Source organism: Strix uralensis, chromosome 1 (genome assembly GCF_047716275.1).
Source record: "Strix uralensis isolate ZFMK-TIS-50842 chromosome 1, bStrUra1, whole genome shotgun sequence".
Taxonomy (NCBI): domain Eukaryota; kingdom Metazoa; phylum Chordata; class Aves; order Strigiformes; family Strigidae; genus Strix; species Strix uralensis.
Window position 1 is genome coordinate 56,298,194 of NC_133972.1, and position 19,471 is coordinate 56,317,664.

At 37.1% G+C, this 19,471-nt stretch overlaps 1 protein-coding gene across 14 annotated transcripts in view; it reads right to left on the bottom strand.

Annotated features, from left to right (window-relative positions):
- PARD3 (par-3 family cell polarity regulator) overlaps positions 1-19,471 on the bottom strand; it is a 457,578-nt gene that overhangs the window by 155,181 nt on the left and 282,926 nt on the right. For 11 of the 14 annotated variants that reach the window (XR_012628846.1, XM_074867651.1, XM_074867643.1 and 8 more), the window contains 3 exons: positions 13,837-13,987; positions 5,738-5,927; positions 645-796 (listed from right to left, as the gene is read on the bottom strand). Coding sequence is in view for 13 of the 14 variants with exons in the window: in XM_074867651.1 (XP_074723752.1) it covers positions 645-796; positions 5,738-5,927; positions 13,837-13,987 (493 nt within the window). In the remaining variant the exon portion in view is untranslated. The remainder of the gene's footprint in view (positions 1-644; positions 797-5,737; positions 5,928-13,836; positions 13,988-19,471) is intronic. The other 3 variants (XM_074867632.1, XM_074867605.1, XM_074867576.1) reach the window with 1 other exon arrangement.

A 19,471-nucleotide genomic window follows, 5' to 3' on the forward strand; every position in this document is an offset into this window, starting at 1 on the left:
GCACTTCAGAATCTAAATTCAATGGCAGAAAAATAGATGGGCTTGTTAGCAATTACTTATTCTCAGTTGTTTTATCAGTTAAAATGATTATAGTCGATTGCCTGTCTTAGCTGCTGCTACTTTATAGAGCTTTTGATATAAATATTAAAACTTGGGTCTCAAACAGATAACAGACTAGCCCCATTTCCTAATTCTGAATGAACTCTTTAAAAAAAAATACTTGCATCTTCAATATCTTAATCAAAATCCATCTACAAAATGAGACTATGAAGGATCTTTAAGGCTAATTGCATTATAATAATGAACTGAGAATAATCCTGTCTACCCAGAACCACAGCATGGTACAGTTTTATGCAGTTATTCTATATGGATTGGTAAATGCACTTTTCACCTCCATTTTAATAAATACTTTTAATGTTTATGTATAACCATGTATCCAGAGGGCTACAATATTTAAATGTATGGACATTTGCAAGTGGTACAAACAATACTTGGCCATTCATGTTAAGAATACTTTACTTGCCACCGGTAGACATTACATGTAGTAGTACTGGACATAAACAGTGTGTTTGGAATGACAAAATCTTTATACTTACAACATGAAAATCAGGTTCAAATAAAGCAATTGAAAAAATATCACTCACTACCTAGATCCATGCTTTTGGATTTTCGTGTTTTAACAAACTCCAACTGACTGGCATCTGAAAATTGCTTTGTACGCTTTTCTGACATGCTCTGGCGTCCAAAACCCTCTCGCTGGAAGGCAAGCACTGGATCAACATCTGGACTAAGAGTGCTGTAGGAAGGGAAAAAAATCATGCGAACATTTATCAAGATCACACAACCTTTCACTCTGCAGAGAAAAGCATTTATTTAGCACGTGACTTCTACCAATGATAAAGTGCACATTTTTAAATAAACCACTGCAAGTAGTCAGTTACACACACGATGGATTTGTTTTACTGCAATTCTATTTAAAAGTACCAAGAATTTCACTTACGAGCTTTAATGAAAGATATACATATCTGGTGCACTATACACATACTATCAGAATGTACAGCCCAAACACAGGAATAATTTGAGGGAGACTAAAACAGTTCCTTTTTCTTCATGAGAAACAAATAAATTCTGTTGATAGCAACTTATCAGATTTTTCATCACAAAATGTTTTTAGTAAAGCATAAACAGAATCTGTCCTGCCTGAAGACAACAGAGCTTTAAACTTCTTCATTTAAAGACTTTATATCAAAATTTCTCTCCACATGTGAAATTGTTTGTAAATTTTTCACAGCATCTCCTGGATTTTACGTGGCTACAACAGACAAACATATTTTTACTCATTACTTCCCTACAGAGCAAGTATTGCCACAATGGTTCCACCACTAAAATCAGAAATGGGGGTAACAGGACTAGGTTTGTCTGTTCTGCAGGTTTCTTTCCTGACCTCAGCTGAGAGAATCAGGTCTTCAGCCAGCAGTGATTGGTGTTTCACCATGCTTCATCAGAAGCATGATGAAGATAGATTTATTCATGCTGGTCAAATGTTGGCAGAATCATGAATGCAAGAATGCACGCAAAATTTGGTGTACTGAGCCCTAGGCTTGCAATGTGTCACCATGGCCACAACCCATGTTAAAAACAATAAAAAAATAGATGAAATTGCAAGATTGCTTCTTGCTAATAATATGAAAGGAAATTCACACAAAGGTCTTCTAACTCCTGGAAAAGGGGAGAGTATTAAGAAGAGCTTGAGGGCAAGCCCAAAGAATTTAGATTTCTACTTCAGCTGGCACAAAAAGAAATCAAAAGCATAAAATACCGAAAAACTCACTATTCCGCACCACTGTTACCTATTCTATTGGGAAAAGATCCTTCAAAATCCTCTCTTTGATTGTTGTTGTACTTCAAGATAAAAAAGTGGAATATTTTGTCACTGAGATCTCTAAATAGACTAAATGCCATTCAAAATATTGAATACATACATGCTACTGTTCAGGAACATGTTTCAAGAGAATTATTTTCTACTTTTAGGGCTAAGCATAATACACATCTCATATGTAGTGAGAAACAGACAAATAGTGAATTTCTGCAGAAACTAGCTCATACTTTTAAATTCTGTAACATGCACATGTTTATGTATGCCAGGTAGTATAATTTATAGAAGCATCTTTGATCAAGAAACACCTGGGTATTAGGCACAACAGCGAAGAGAGGTAAGGAAAAGTATACAAAGGCATCAAGTACTATAAAGGATGAAAATCACTATCCGCATTACCAGGCAGCCTAGCAGAAATTCAGTCTAGTAGTGGCAGATTTACAAATAATAAGATACGTGCACGTGACAAGCATATAATACGTAAGTGAGAGTAGGATCAGAGCTTATATGAATAAAGTCAATGTCAAGTGCCTTTTGACTTTAATGTTTCTGGCTCAGGCTCATAATGTTTTACATTTAATTACTGCAACTATTTCAGAGATGTCTGTACAATTTAGCAACATTTTGAAGCATATGCTTAAAAGCTCTGATGAATCAGAGCCTGAACTCAAAAATAACTATTTAGTCCTCACATTCACTCCCACAAAACAGAGAAAAAATTATCTCCACATGATGGAAAGATAAAACAGACAAGGCCAATATACACTTCTAGCATTTACAACAGTGCAACACGTAGCTGAATAAGAACCATGTAAGTCTGAAAACATTCTCCGAGTGACTCAGCTGAACTTACAGGGTTTCAACACCTTTCGTAATCAGATCATAAATGACTTTCCCAAGGCCACACAGGAGTTTCTGGCTCACTGCTAGTCAGCCCTGTCTCTGAAGGCCAGAAAAATGTGGTTTTACTAAGTGAGAATTTTCTCTAGCAACATCTGTTAACACAGCTCACATTAAAGATGACCGGCTTCATCTTGAAGAACAAAATGTATCCTGTGACACTTTCTTCAAAAGGGTGAATTTCTAAAACTATTTGTTTTGGCTGTATGCTCCTTTTTTTCATATGAGCTTGCTTTGATCTATATATATATAAAGCTTCTAATGAAGTTGAATGTCATTTTCATGTAAATACAGCATGCACATATATATTCAACTTGAAGTCCTCAGAACAGACTAAAACTCCAAAAGGGCACCAGAGGTCCCTGAGAGAACAGTGGGGTCTGGACACAGCATCAGCAACCAGGAATTCTGGAGACTGGATGCCAACGTTTCCAATGCCACTGCCTTTAGGGGCTTTCTCTCTGCTTCCCTTATCTGCCCTTATCACACCTACCTTCCACACACACTTATTAGGAGGATTATTACTCTGTGTTTGCATAGTATCCTGCACACTAAAAGCATACTTAGCACCAAAAATTACTTGCTCTCTGACATCACAACATCTCACACCTTTTTACAGTACAAATATCTGAGTCCTACGTAGAGTCATCAGTTTTCATGTCCTGGTTTATTTCTGTTATTAATGACCCAAGAGCATGTTTTAGTAAGTAAGGAAGGAGCAGATCCCAGGAGTTTGAATGCACGTAAATTGCCTAAAAGTATTCAAAAGCCCCTGTGAAGATACACAACTGGAAAGGCCAATGAGCACAGAGAAAGAACTAATGTCCCTAAAAATGCCTCATTTTAATATTTTTCAACTACATTAATAAAAGACAGAAGGTGAATTTAGTGCAAGTCATTAAGCAATGCCAAATGCAATTTACTATATTCTAGCATACTTAACAAATAAGATTTCTGGAATGACAGCTGATCCTTAAAAGAATGTAACCGTCTTTTGACCCTCAATGTTATTAAAATTCCACTTATTAATCCTGTCTTATTGGCCCTTTGTTTTCATAACATTTTCATCAAGGATTAGGGAGATATTGTGAGGCTGGAAAAGCTTACATTTTCTTCTGTGATTCAGAACAGCTGCCATTCTTGTTTGGATAACCCTTCATCCATATTCTTAGTTTTACCCTTTGTGCCTTCCAGCAAAATCATACAATGCACCTTCATTTTACAAGTCTTCCTTCATCCATTAGCAGCAGGAAATTAATGCAACAATCTAATTCTACTGCTATTTACTTTTTTACAAATAGAATACATTAGATAGTAAGGCGCTGCCCTGATCTACTCTTTTAAGTGGAATTCTATCTGAAGACCTTTACAATTTCTCATACACGTGGTTTAAAGGTTTTGAGTGTGATCAGTTCCACAATATCCAATGTCTATTTTCTTTACTGTTAGTTTCCTTTTCAAAGTATATGAATAGCAAGATACGCTGCATAAGTAAATGTAAAAGCATCAGCAGGTTTCAAATTGGCTCTTACTTTTTGCTGTAGATTTTTGCTCATATTCAGCTAAAAAATTCCCTCAGCAATAAGCTATTATGTGCAGGCTTGAGCACTATTCTGTTTAAACATCTCAGAATCTGCTCTAAAAGATTTTACAAAAGACAGATGGACTTTTCAAGGGCCCAAATTACAGGTATGACTTGTCCAAGAGAAGAGCTGCAACGTTAAAAAAAAACACGCGAATGAGGATGAAAAAAATTACCTTGTTATACAATCATTAAAACGGTGCATAAAACACAGAACTCAATTCCTGGACATAAGATGAAATAAACTAACATAAAGCAAAGAAGAAGCTGACAGGTGTATATCAGCTGGCAGGTGCTATTGCTGTTTTATTAAGATATTGCTGACACATTCATAACAGGCTCAAGGGACAAGAAAAATATATTTCTCACTACTTGTGGTAATTATGTAGCTTCAAGAAGTGGCAGTGTACTTTTATTTTGCTATTACTATAGATAATTACAGGACTTGCAAATTAAATCTTAGATCTGTATTAATTGTACTAACTAAACAATAAACAGTATTTCTTTGACAGGAACTTAAGCAAGTCAATAATGGAGCTCAATGCATTTCTCATTAAGACTCTTATATTAAATTGTATAAAAGTAATTAGAGAGTCAACCTAAAATTCATAAAAATTATTTTTACTACTGATTAAATATATAAAGTTACGTGTTCCATAGTTTTAAATGTGGAACTATTACTTTCCATTTTTCAAATGTAGCACTATTACAGTACACTGCCTTTACATGATAGTTACAAATCATATAATGATATGAAAGGTATTTCTTCATGCATAAGAAAGATATCTTAACTAGTTCTGGTTGCACAAACACTAATACTAAGGCAAAATAAAAAGTTGCCTTGACTTCTAAGAAGATTTTAAAATTACTCTACATTATTAAGAATATCAAGAAAGTGTACAGAAGTATTGAAAGGTTCCTAGATATATTCTGGAATATAAAAATAAAATCTTTGGTTTACAGACTTAGAAATATTTACAATTCCAATTGAAATTTCCAATCAGAATTATTCTTTCACCTTTCATAAACTCAAGTGTTCAAATTTTGCAAAGTTTTTTTTACAAAAGCTAGCACTGTTGGCAACTAAACTAATATTAAATCATCAAATTAACACAGCTATATACTGATTTGCTCTTAATAACAATTTGTAACATTTCCACAAATGTGCTTTAACAGAGCACAAAACTGCAACTAGAAGCAGAAAGTCTAACAAATCATCTGTACGTATTTCCTTCCTGAAACAGGGACAATAACCAGTTTGAAAATAGTGAAATCTAAATGTGATGAAAAAAAAATACTAGCAGTAGTCAAAAATTAACTAAAGGAAAAGGCGTAACTGCAGTCATCTCTTTTTTCCTTCCACTAAACCATGCTCTTACCAGTCTGTAGACTCATTAATTGCAGCTTTAGCCCATCCACCAGCATCAACAGTGCCAAACCCAACATCATCGTGGGAACTGGATGATGACTGGTCAGAGAGATGAGGAGGGAGGACCGACAGCCTGTCATCTTCAATAATGACAGTGTCATCTTGGGGCATGTTCACCGTTGGAGACAGCTGATATTTGCCTGAACAATAAAAGGGAGAAAAAACCCAAAAACTAAACAATGGCAGAGAGTACCTTGAATAATATATAATCACAGCTGATAAAATGTCATGTTAAACTGCAGTGCTACTGGTAAGAGTGACACAACACAGATAACAAAATTAACTATGTCTCACTTTATATACATCTTCCTATGCAGAGGTCTGAAAAGTAATACACACCAGTTGTATCTGCGGCCTACTGCAGGAAGATCACAGAACGATTCAGGTTAGAAGGGACCTCACGTCTGGTCTAACCCCCCTGCTCAAGCAGGGACACCTGCAGCCAGTTGCCCAGGGCCCTGACCAAATAAATGTCTTTTGTATATTTCTAATCCACCACATCCCTGGGCAACCTGTGCCAGTGCTCAGTCACGCTCACAGTGAAAAAGTGTCTCCTGATGTTCAGAGGGAACCTTCTGCATTTCCATTTGTGCCCATTGTCTCAGGTCCTGTCACTAGGAACCACTGAAAAGTACCTGTCCCAGAAAATGATGTCTTCTCTTGCATCAAATCATTTAGCAGAAAAGAAGAATGAGTTCAACGGGGACTAACAGAGCTCATCACTTCTAATCAATCTTGCCCTCATGAAATTTGAAACTTGTTTGACTGCTATTGGAACTTGGAACCCTTTAATAATGACTCCACAAAGGCAAGAATTGTGAAAGGTGATGAGAACTCATGGCTAAAGCTGAACGATTCCAAATTTTCATTCTCTCCTTTAAAAAAAATAATCTGGAGGCACACATGCAAAATTTGAAAAAAATATTACCTAATTCTATTACCACCAAATTCAAGCGAATTTTAACACTGTTGTTAAAATGCTTAAACTACAGTTATCACATACATGAAAGAGACATAATAAGGACTCAACATTATTCTTTGTTCGGTGGCAGACTTCACTGGGTTAATTTGTGAGAGTAGCAGTTAAAAGATAGTATTTAGAGGATTCTTACAAACTAGTAAAACACTGTTTCCAAGTAAAAAACAGTTTTGATGTGCATATATGATAAACCCATTACCACTGCTGCTTTTACAGGCATAAATATATTTTGGCATAATTATATATTTATATATTATATTCTATATGCTATATAATATATATTATATTTGTATTAGAAAATAAATATATAGGCATAATTATATTTTAGCAGTAATCATATAAATGCATAAAATTGTATAACAATTGTCAAACTGCTGTATAAAAAGCAGAAGGAACTTTTAAAACTGTAGAAAACTATATGCCACCAAAACAGACTAAAAATCTATAAAGAATATCAGAAGGAATATTTTCACTGCAATGCTTTGTAACATAACTATGGTTTAAAACTGAATAAATCTGTTTTTCAGGATACATGCATGAGATATAGAGTTGGGAGGATGGGGGTTATATGATATTATTTGGACAACAGTGGAAATAGAGAATTATGTTTTAAAATTTTAACTTGGAATAAACAGAGGTTATTTCAGCATCTAGAAGCACTAAGCTAAAACCTACTTTAAGGAGAATAAAGATGTGGAAATCTGGATGAAAATTATTTAGTTATCTGAGGCAATGGCTAATTATTAAGTGTGATTCTTTCACATTAGCTACACATAATTTTGTATGTGATAGAATACCTTCCAAAAGATTTTTTTCCTCCTGGATATTGATGCTCGACTTAAAAAGATCTGTCATTTAATATGTTTGCTTCTCTCACTACACGCAACATTATTTCTAATGAATGATCATGACATTACATGAATTTCATTCCTGGGAATGTATTATCTTACTAAAACAATTAGCGAAATTGTCACATCTCTTGAGAAGAAAAGCACCAGTTTAATCAACTGTTAATCTGACAACAAACTGTAAATTATTCTAAAACTACAACGCACCGCAGTAATAACATATAGCAAAACTTATATTTCCATAACATACACTGCTTCTATAGACACATCAAATATTTTCACACTTTATTTTTTCTACAGATGGGGAAAAATTGTGTAGAATCAGGACAAAAGAATTTCTTCCTCTTTTCTGGAAAGGTTTCAGTTACCATCACTATCTTTGCATGAAATTATTAAAAAACAAAAAACAAATAAAACCATACGCGTGAAGAGCTACCTAAAATGATCACTGCACTAGATAATACATTTTAAATAGCTTTCCAAAGGGAAGAAAACTGCCTTCAAAAGAGATCACTGAAGAAGGCTGAACAAGTGGCTGGAAGAAAAAGGTACTGCATGGTGAACATCTCATCACTGTCAAACTGAAATGAATGTGTTCAGTTTGCATAACAGCTGATTCTTTGCCCAGCAATAGCTTCTTTGATGGACAGGTTAATGTTTAGCCTGGTAATGTACTTCTTTCCAAACATAATGCCTACAAGACTGTTAACTCTGTAGTTAATAACGTCTCCAAAGAATTGATTGTGAAAAGGTATAACCTTATGGCATTCGGCAGATTGAACTTCCCATTTGAGAGGCTACAGTAATTCAGTAACATTTTTTAACTTTTCACTACCCTTCTTTATATCTGACAAGGGTGAAGACTGACATTTTAATAGTTGCTTTGGAATTAAGGAGAAAACCCATCTGACGTGCCTATGCTTTTCACTGCAGATGAAGCTAAAAACAGGTGAAAGGCTTCACCTCCAGCAGATGGTTAGACAGACCTCAGCAACAGATTCAATATATCCTTTGTAGAGAGCTCAGCTGAAGTGGACAGAAAATACCCTTGGAGAAAGCAACTCTGCAAGTGTTGTGAGAAACGTTACAAGGAAACATCAAAGAAACTTCAAACCTAGTAATCATCAGTATATTTGACTGATGTACAAATCTAAGATGCTGCTTGAGCTGTCTACAAACCTCTTCAAGACAATAAATTTCCCTCGGGCTAGAAAAGAGCTATAAAGTTTAGACTATGAATATGCTTCAAGTCCAGTTTTGCATATGTTAATTCAACTGAGGTAATCTGTAATAATGTAAAGTCTTTTGGACGGCATAATAAGAAAAGGAAAACATTCTCCCTTTCAAGTGTGTCTCATCTCAGGACAATGAGGCACAAATTTCTTGAACACGTTACAAATCTAAACAAGCACTGCCTGAGGACCATACCGAACTATGGGGTAAGAAGGGTTCCCATCTGTCTGTGCACAAAAAGAAGCCTCAGAGCTCCAGTACCAAATGGCTGGTCTCCAGGTCTATGAGAACTTTGACCTTAGAAGGAAAAATATGCCAAACAGAAACACTTCAACCTAGACCTATAATAGACCAGAAAACAGTTTGGACCTGAATTAAACCACCAACATAACGCACTCCAAAAAACCCCTGAGCATACACAGTACATAAAATGAACAACAGGCTTACTCATGAAGAACCAAACTACTCCAGGTCGTTTTAGATCTTGAAAATCCCTGAAAAACTGCTGTGATAACTTGGCTCCCATACTACACCGCACTGTCATGGTACTGCAACTGGCTTGGGTCTTGTGATTTTGCTATTGCTTTCTCTTTAAAGGAAGGTCGAAGAAATCTGTTGAACACCCTTGCGATATGTTCAAAACCAAGTATTTATGAGTGACTCCCATAAGCATTTTGATATCATGGGATTCAGACCAGTAGTATGCTTTAAGCTTCTTCCACAAGTAGAGGGCCTTTCTTGCTCTGACATGGCAAGTGATTCCTAACCTTCCTGACAAAAAATTTGCAACAGCTACTCTGTGATGAAGAATGAAGTATTAACCAAAGTAATAAATAAGAGTAATAAATAATAGAAATAATAATCAAAGAAAATAGTGATGATGATGATGATAATAGTAGTGATGAGACTTCCTACGGGAGGAATACAGAGAATTGTGCAATGAGAAATTAGAACTTCTCCTGATCTTTTTTATTTTTCACTAACAGCATATTTGATGTCAGCAATATACTGAGTTTTGGCAAAATTTCCCACCAATACTCATCTAATTTTCCAAGATAAATAGAGGTGGCATTAGGAATAAATGTCTGGGGAACTTCTAAGGACAAAAATGTCTCCACTATATCCAGGCTTTGGATTTCAAGGGAGTGCTCAGATCTGTCAAGAGTATTGTAGCAGACCACCACATTCTAATCAGATTCCTGGCCAGGGAACTGCATTCTGCTTGTAAAGGTTTATTTTCATTTCATTGACACACACACTCCACATTTCTAGCTAATTTTTTTTTTCAGCAGTGCTTCTTCCTGATTCTAGCCTTAAGATAACAATTATTTACGTAGAGAACAAAGTACTTCCTGTTGTGTAGGAACTATCAAATTTTACAAAGTTCTGGGGGACCCTTCAGGATGAAAAGCAGGTTCAGTGCAAGCTATTGTCATTTTGTGTACACCCTGATAAATAACTTCTGTTTAATCACTGTTAGCAACAAAAACCACCATGTTCATAAAAAAAAAATCAGCAACTAGAAGAAAGAGATGAAAGAGGACTTTGTACTAAGCTGTTTGTTGAATAAGAATAATTTATATAGACAGAAGCTTTGTATTTGCGTATTGCAAAACTCAGGATCATAATGGATGATATAAAAGAACAGTGTATCAGAAGAAGAGACTTGAATTTTTAACCATAGAGCCAAGCAAACCAGCATAACAGAGTTATTATTTTGTATGTACTAATAACATGGAACCTGAAAATATTAAACATAAATAAACTTAAGGGTTTATTATAGCCATCTATAATTCTTAGAAGAGAAGACCCAATTTGTATAAATAAAAAACCACCTCATCAAAAACAAAAATATCATTCCCTGAATACAGAAAGTGGTATCTCCATCAGAAATTTTCAGTGAAATATTATCAAGTAAAAAAGCATAAGAAAACCTATAATAGCAATAATCATCTAGAAAAGCAGATCAACATAAGAATCATCAGAAACATTAAAAGATTCATGTAGCCTTTTTGCAGTAAGCACACATTATTTTACATAATTTAAATCACGTTCTAAAATTGGTATTTTATTCCCACTCTCACAGCAAGGCTCTGACAAACAGTTCTTGCTGTCAGTTATGGATTGAAAGAGTAAGGAAATTGTCTTAAATACCTTTCCTGAAAATTACATTAGATGTATTTAAAAGAAACAAAACTCTCTTAGAAGTTTTGTTCCAACTTTAAAGCAATAACTGAAAAGAACAGGCATTTTCCAGACCTTGAGATTATCACTTTTGAATAGTCTAACTTAGGAAGGAAGAAAACTCAAAACCCATCAATTTTATCCAAAGCAAAAGAAGCAGAAAGACCTACTCCTTCACCCTTGAAACCAAACTGTGACCTCCTCACCACAAGGTACTGAGAGTACTAAAATTTTACATAGTTAAATCCACTGAGGGGTAAATAAAAAGACATCAGGTGATTCAGAGAGCCCATAAGTCAGAGGGCTCCTCAATATGGAGAGACCACTCAAGGGAATCAGCACTGAATAAAGCACTCCTTTTGGCTTGTTTTCATGATCAGGATCTTCATGGGAAGGTACAGACCTCCATTCTTCCTCAGACAGATTGTTCTTAGGACTAATCCTTGCTTTTATTTTCAAGAGAGAAGGAAAACTCTGGAAAAGTCATGTAACATCACATATACAAATACCATGTATTTCTCATAAAATTTCTGAGATTTTTCTCATTATCAATGCTAATAGGACAGGAATTCTGCTGCATAATAAATTATTGAGTCTTACAAATGTTAGCTACTCTGAAAGAAGCAACTCTACCTCTCTCTCCTAACAGGTAATAATACCTCTCTGTTATATGGCACTGCAAGAAAACATGCATGCAATGATATCACAAAAGATTATAAACACTGTAGTTTTAACTTAATTCAGAAAAAATAGCATATTAAAAAAACTGATTGCTCCCTAACAACTGGGTTTTAACTCTGTTAAGGTGCCATGATTGCAGAAGGGAATGACCCAGTTCTGGCATGACCAGTTTTCAGTTACGCTGGACTAGATCACATTTACTATGTGATTCAGGCACAACTTGATTTTCCATGTGCTTCCAACCAAAGCATCAATGGATTTAAGTCACGACCAATTTTCTATATAATTCCTGATTTCTGAAAACAACACAGAAAAACAATGATTCAGAGGAATTAAAACATTTACTTCAGGTTATAAAACATGAAATGCAGGATGTATTTTTCCCCCGATATCTATACTGCAGAGGTATCCAGAAGCATTAGATTGTAAGAGCTTTGGAAAGATTTTTTTCCTTTTGTTGAAGCATCAGTTACTGGCTATTGCTAAAGGGATGATACCAAACTGATGAAGCCCTAGTTGATTTGGTATGGCAAGTCCTGTGTTCCTTTGATGTGTAAGTAAACTGCATTGCTGACACACATGCACACAGACTCTCTCAGGGTTTCTTCCCCCATCACTGGACAAGGTGTTTAAGTGATAACTCGTTAACGCTTATATGAGCTCTATGTGTAAATCCTCTGCAACACTGATCGAAAAAGCAGAAGGTAGTGCTTTGCCAATGTTTTATCTAAACCCATGACACCACAAGAACTAGTCCCTTCTATGGAAGAGTAGTGTTAAAGACTTCAAATTATTTTATCACTCCTTAAATTTGTCAACAAATAAATAGATTTTTTAAATTGTTCTCTTTAAGAGCATATGACTATGGGTGAAAAGGTTTCATGCTTCCTTGATTCTCAAGTATACAATTTTTCTTACAAGCTGCACAAAATGTAATGCAATAAAACAGAATATGATTTATTTCTAATTACTGTTGCCCAAATGCACAAAAAAAGACAAAAGACTTAACTGAAGAAGCATCTTAAATAGCAAATTTGTGGATTTTCAGTTTAACAAGTGTTATTCTGCTACCACAAAGAGAAAGCAAACCCCAAAATAAAAAATTTTTTTAAAAAAACAAATCAAAACAACCACCCCAAAGCAGAGTGAAATATATATACAAACTGTTGACTGGAAAAAGCCTAAGTGGTGGACTTTAATTTTCTGAGGCTGAAAAAATCAATCTGAAGCAATTAAAAACTAAGTTCAGCCTTGCTTCATATCAAGTTTATAGCAGCATCTTCTAATTTATTCTGTGTGTGCCAAGCTCACTAAAAATGTCCCAGATTTAATGGCCACGTCTTATGTTTAAAACTTGCAACTCAAGCAAGCAATCGTCGTGTCTTCTGTCAGGTGCTATTTTCATCAAGATGCTTTTTGTGTTTAAATTTGAAAATCCTTTCAAACTAATCCCATCCTAGTCAGTAAATCTGATCACTCCTGTGGCAAGGCAAGTCTTTATTACCTAACTCTGTACATTGGAAGCTGAATTGCTGCAGAGCAACTGCTAATAACCTCATTATCCACTGGGGCCATGCAGATGGTATGGCACAGAATCTACACAAAGGATGCTTAAAATTAGTTATGAGGGTTTAAAATTGGTGTCCTGCAAAGGAAAAATTCAAACAAATTAATGAAATGTCTTAATAAGCATAAATGGATGTAAGTTTGCCTTATTTATTTTTGTACTTTAGTATGACTGGAACAGAGAAGAAGAAATGCTGAAATTAATTATAGATTCCCATGAGTCACTGACTTTTATGTGAATGAAGGCTCAACATGGAGACTAAACCAACCAGTAATTTATTGTTCCAGATTAGACACTGAAAAAACCATGTTAAATGCTACCGTTACTTGTTTTTTTACCTGTCATGGGATACAAAATTCACTTTGTAATTTCATTTGACTTTCTTTCTCACATTAACTATTGAGAAAGCTTGCATGGAACAATTTTAAGGTACATTTTAAATTGGTCAGTGCAACCTTCATGTTCTCCGATTCCCACATAATACATTAATTGCCCTTTGATGAATCACAAGAGAGGAATAAAAACACGCCCTGATTAGCAGAGTTGATCTGACTCACCCATTATCCTACTCAGTGCCACGTTCCTTGTGGGCGACTCGCTGAGACCCTCAATGCCGCCGTAGAGGGAATGGGAAATCCTCCGTTCCCGGTCATCCAGCAGAGTCTCTATGGGCAGCTCTGGCCCAGAGGGGCTCCCAGGTGACTCCAACTGCACAGAGAGAGGAAAATTAATGCCCAGGGTCCATTTAGCAGCATGGGGGAACTGTAACAACTTGCCTGAGGCCTAGACCTGTCTGGGCACCAAATGAGATAGAACTTCTCACCCTGGACAAATATAATTTGCAGTGACAGCTCTGCTTAATGACCAACTTTCTGGGCCACTTTACACTGCACCTCCCATGGTGCCCTGTCAAATTCCAAACCCTTCAACAGAAAATTGGTGAAAAAAACCATTGCTTTTTGGTGTCTCTTTATTGGATAATTTCTTAAACAGACAGCTTTGGCTTTTTTCAATACTATCAGGCAGACAGCTGGGCCATCTTTCCCACACTGACAGCCTGTCAGAAGGTGGCCCCTGTCAGGAGCGCGGAGCAGGAACTCCATTTGGAATTGGGCTGCTGGTGCTTTTTTGAAGTGCTGCAATTTGCTTTCAAATGTAATCATTGCGAAAACCCCCAGGAAACTCTACCACAACATATTAGTAACCAATATGCAAACATTCAAAAATGTCTGTAGTTAGGAGGGAAAGGAAAAAAAAGTAGTCAGACTTCACAGTAACTTCTTTTTTTTTTTTTTCTACTTATGGTGAGTTCTTTGCTTTGCCTTTTCTGGCTGCAGGGTACAGAGACCTCATGTGCTTTGTTCAGTCTGGAAGCTTCCCTGAGCCCTGGCACTGCTGCAGCATCCAGACAGAGCCACAAAATCCAGAACTGGCAAGACCTGAGGTGCCCTCCTCAGGCCAACCCTCAACCCCCAGAGCTGCTGGGTCCCTGCCCACCATGACTCCAGGCAGATCGCCCCAGGGCATTACAAGACAGATGAGGTAGGTGGTGGAAGAAGCGATGGAGATGGGCTGCTTGGCCACATGCACAGATGAGAAGACTGCACGTACAGGCTTCCTCCCCACCCTAGCTGCTCTCCATCAGAAGGCTCCCCTGAGCAACTTCCCAGCTCAGCCTTTGTAGAAGGTAGAAGCTAGTTATCCCTTGTTTTCCTGCCTATGCCTCTCACATTTTTCAAAAAGAGAGGAAAAAATTGAGTTTTCCTCTGTGAGCCCCAGAGGATCAGAGCTCAGTGCAAAGCAGCACCTGTGCGAGGCAAAGAAAATAATCTGCTATTGTCTAGCTGGGTTTAGACACCCCATTAGCCATGGGCAGCTCCACTGCCACTGCAGCCCCTGGGAGTGAGGAGAACGAGCACCCGTGCGCTCACCAGTCAGTTTGGATGCCCAATTTGTGAGCACCCTGTCGCTCACTGCAGAGACAAGAGACTCCCCACACCATCAATCAGCCCTCACACCATCCAGCCTTCCTGCCCCTAAAGCTCTCGGTTCACCTGAGCTCTAACATCCTGCTGGCTACTCGGTATTGCTGCCAAGGGAGCTTTGCCTAGACCATTAAACCACTTCACCTAAACAGCCTGAATTGAATCCAGCTCTATTAAAAAAATAAACAAATATGTAAAAATAGATGCGTTTTGCAGGGTAATAATATGAACTCGCACGTCAAAGCATTTGCTGTTCTCACCAACACTCCTCTTTGTATTGAAGTGTATAGTTAAATCCCAAGAACAATGTCCTTACACAAATCCCATGGCATATATTTTATATGTATTGAAATACAGTGGGGACCAGATACTGCAAGATACTGAGCATGCTGCAAACTCTTTGAAGCCACTGGGAACTGGGAATGCTTATTCCAAGGGCTGGTCTCTAACCGAGCATGAGAGGAGTAGTTTATAGTTTCATGAATTACAATAGCAAGCAACATGTTTGTTGGTTGTTTTCCCTTCTTTAAACAGCTTCCCATTATTAATCACTCTACCCACAAGCCCCAGATGACTAAGAAATATACGCTACGAAAGGTTTTAAAAAATCTGCTTCGAGAGCTACAAAGCGCTCAGCTACAGTCTCCACGGCAGAAGCTTTGAAGTCAGCCCGATAGACAAAGGACTTCTGACACTTGGGTGCTGGTGTAATGCCCGGTACATGGAGGGGTGGAGGTTTGCAAAATGCTGCATTACAAAGTCGAGGTGACCACGATCGGGAGGTCGCAGAATCTGTAAAAATTATTTCTGTTCAAAGCCATCATCTGTTTAATATAAATGAGATATTTAATGAAGTTCCAAATTGTAGACTTATCTCTCCCAGTTTGATAAGCACTGGGGAGATTTACTGCATCGGAGGGTCAACACAATTACAATTGGAGGCACGTCAAGCTGCAGGAGAATAATAAACTTGCAGTGCAAGTGAATTAGACTCAATAAGGTTTAAATTGTGAAATGAGGATTTGTTTTATTAGTTTTTTTAAATTGCAGATTACAACTGACAGCTTTACTGAAAAGTAAATTAAACAATATTTGTAGCCTCAGTTATAAAGGAATCTAAGGCAAATTCAAGAAGAATAGAAATGTTAAATTCTGAAACAGTGTAAGAAAAAAAACCACAGCAACATTCAACTGCTTGAGAGCTTAAACTTGCATGATAAAGGCATTACATGATGAACTAACCTTTATTTCACTGCCTTTAAATAAGGTGTGAAAATACCAAAGTGCTTTGGGATTTATTCTCCCAGTGCTGTATTGATGACTTTATGTAACAAGTGCCCAGCTTTTAGTGAGCCCTATTGCACAGTCCTTCTTTATGTGACAACCCATCAACTTTCAAACTCATTTGTAGGAAGGTCTCAAGAGATTTTCAGAAAGATACTGACATGAAGAAAGCTCTGAATCAGAGAAATACATAGAAATTCACTCCCAGTGATACAGTAAAGTAAATGGTAAATAAAAGAAATAGCAGGAGTGTTGTGTTTAGATGGCCATGTTTTGTAAAGTGAATCACGTATTTTATAATGTTCATGGGGAAAACTTTTTCCATTTCTAATTAGCATCTCAAAAGATGGGTTTAAACAAAGGCATCGACAGCCAACTACACAAATATTTTACAAAAGATACAATACCTTTTATAAAATAGCAAAAATTAGACCAGAATTCCACAACTGGCTTTTTTTCCTTACATTGTTAACAGAAAGTCTGTGTAAGAAAAAATACACTGATTTTGGAAACTGTGCTGTGGGCAAGACAAAGAGACCGACAATCAAAAGCAAGATTGCAGTTCAAATAAAGACTTGCTCTCCCTGATGCATTTCTAATAAGGAGCTTGAATTACACATTCCAGCTCCTTCCATTAGCTATCAGTATAATTTAATTTGATTAACTGATAGAGAGTAGGTAAGATAAACAAAGATGTACGAATTCCTGATGTTCATTAAAGGCCTGGCCAGGAAAGCAAGCTAGGCAGCAACTGGCCCCTATGCTTTCTATCAAAAGCTGCCCCTAGCAGGAGCACTTCTGGATGTGTCAGCTCAGTCACAGACTGGTTGAGGTTGGACAGAACCACTGGAGATTATCTAGTCCAACATCTTACTCAAAGCAAGGTCGGGTTGCCCAGTGCCTTGTCCAGCTGGGTTTTGAATACCTCCAAGGACAAAGACTCCACAACCTCTCTGGGCAATCTGGTGCCAGTGGTTGACCACCCTTTCAGGAGAACTTTCTTTACTTCTCTTTAAAGAAATTTCTTGAATTTCAGTTTGTCCTGGCACTGGGCAGCCCTGAGAAGTGTCTGGATTGGCCTTTATTCCCCCCATCAGGTATTTACAGACACTGCTAACATCCTCCTGAGCCTTCTCCTCTCCAGGCTGAAAACAGAGAGTTCCCTCTCCGGGTCCTAGCACTGATCTATAATAAATGATCATATTCGTAAAAATGTGATAAACCCTCACATGCTACAGATTGCCTGTAGCTGCTTTTCTCTCCATTCTCTTAAAATAAAAATAGAAACAAGACTTTTTTTTTTTTTTTTTAATAAAAAAGGCCTCTACCCTGGCCCTTTGTCATTCAGATAAGAACCAGCTGTTTGCTAAAGCACTGTCTGTACTAACTAGTCCAGCTGCTGCTTATCTAGATGATAAAAGGACAAATAATGCGGTCCTTTTTACTTAAATACCACCATCCATCCTATCTGAAGTTATGCACATAAATATGAAAAAAGTTTATGCACAAGAACATTGCCAAAATATTCAAAGCATAAACAAACTTTAAAAAAAAAAAAAAAAAGAAACAATAATGAGACTCCCTTTTTCCTTCAGACAGTAAATTATCCAAATACTGGTATGCAAGCATTATGGATTTTAAAGAAGTCAGTATACAAATTTGCTATATATTACACTGCATCCAGGGTACTGAAGCTCTTTCTGTTAGACAGAATTATTCTCCAGGCTTTCTTTTTGTTTTCTTAGATCTGTGTACTGTGGCTAAGACATTCAAAATGCTTCTGCTTCCTTTTTCAACAGAGATCCTTTTAGAATACTACTACCAATATTAAATATGGTTTTCTTTGTTACCACCCAAGTTGGGATCCTGCTTTAGGGACAGAGTTTGCAAGATGCAAAAATGTAGGCACACAGCCAGTAAAAGGGTCAGGTTTGACTTAGATACACAGTCATGCATCAGTGAATGTAAAATTAGTACAGTGTTTCTAAGAAATACCACACTCCTGGTTAGACAATGTTAAAAGTCAAGGAGAAGACAAAAAATGCTTTTTGAATGGTGGGAGGAAACCCACACAATTTTACAAAATGTAGTTAGATGATAGGATATAGGGTATGGAGACGAACCTGGGCCAAGATGGAGCTTCTAAGTTGATAGCAAGGATAGAAAACAGGTAAAGGAGAAAAAAGTAAGTCAAAATAAATGGGGACTGGTAGAAAGGCAGAACAGGATACTACAAAATAGAAAAAAACCATGTACATACTTTCCCAACAACTAACTTTTAAAAGTATTTCTTGGGATGTTTACCATTAGAAGTTTATCTAAGTACAAATCATGCACCACAAAGACCACCAGAAACCTAAAAGGAGACCATTAAAAAGTCCTGTATTAGAAGCTCAGGTAAAAAGTGCCACAATTAAAAAACCCCACACCAATATGGCCTAAGAAATTGAGAGGAAGAAGGAAGAATTTAAGCAGCACCCTTCAGAGGATGCTCAGACTGAAGGTAAAACGTTCACTAAGGACATCTGACATGAGAAGGTACACAGGGAATCAGTTGCACCCCTTGATGGCAAGAGTGAAAGGGGCATTGAGGGACAAATCTGCAGTGGGGAAGCTAAATAATTTCGTTGCCTCAGTCTTTACTGTTGAAGATAGCCGGGAGAGGAGAGGAGTGAGATCAGCCAGAAGAAAATACACAGGAGCATTAGACTAAAATGGGTAGGTGAGAAGTTATCACGTCACCCAGGTTGGATGTCATTCTCCCGAAAGCCCTGAAGAAACTCAAACATGAAATTACTTAACTGCTGGCCAAAACATTCAACATACTGTTACAAATGGCCATGGTGCCAGAGGACTGGTGGCTGCCTGTATTCCTAGAGGGGATCTTGGGAACGACAGACCAGGCGTCTGACCTCCTTCCAGA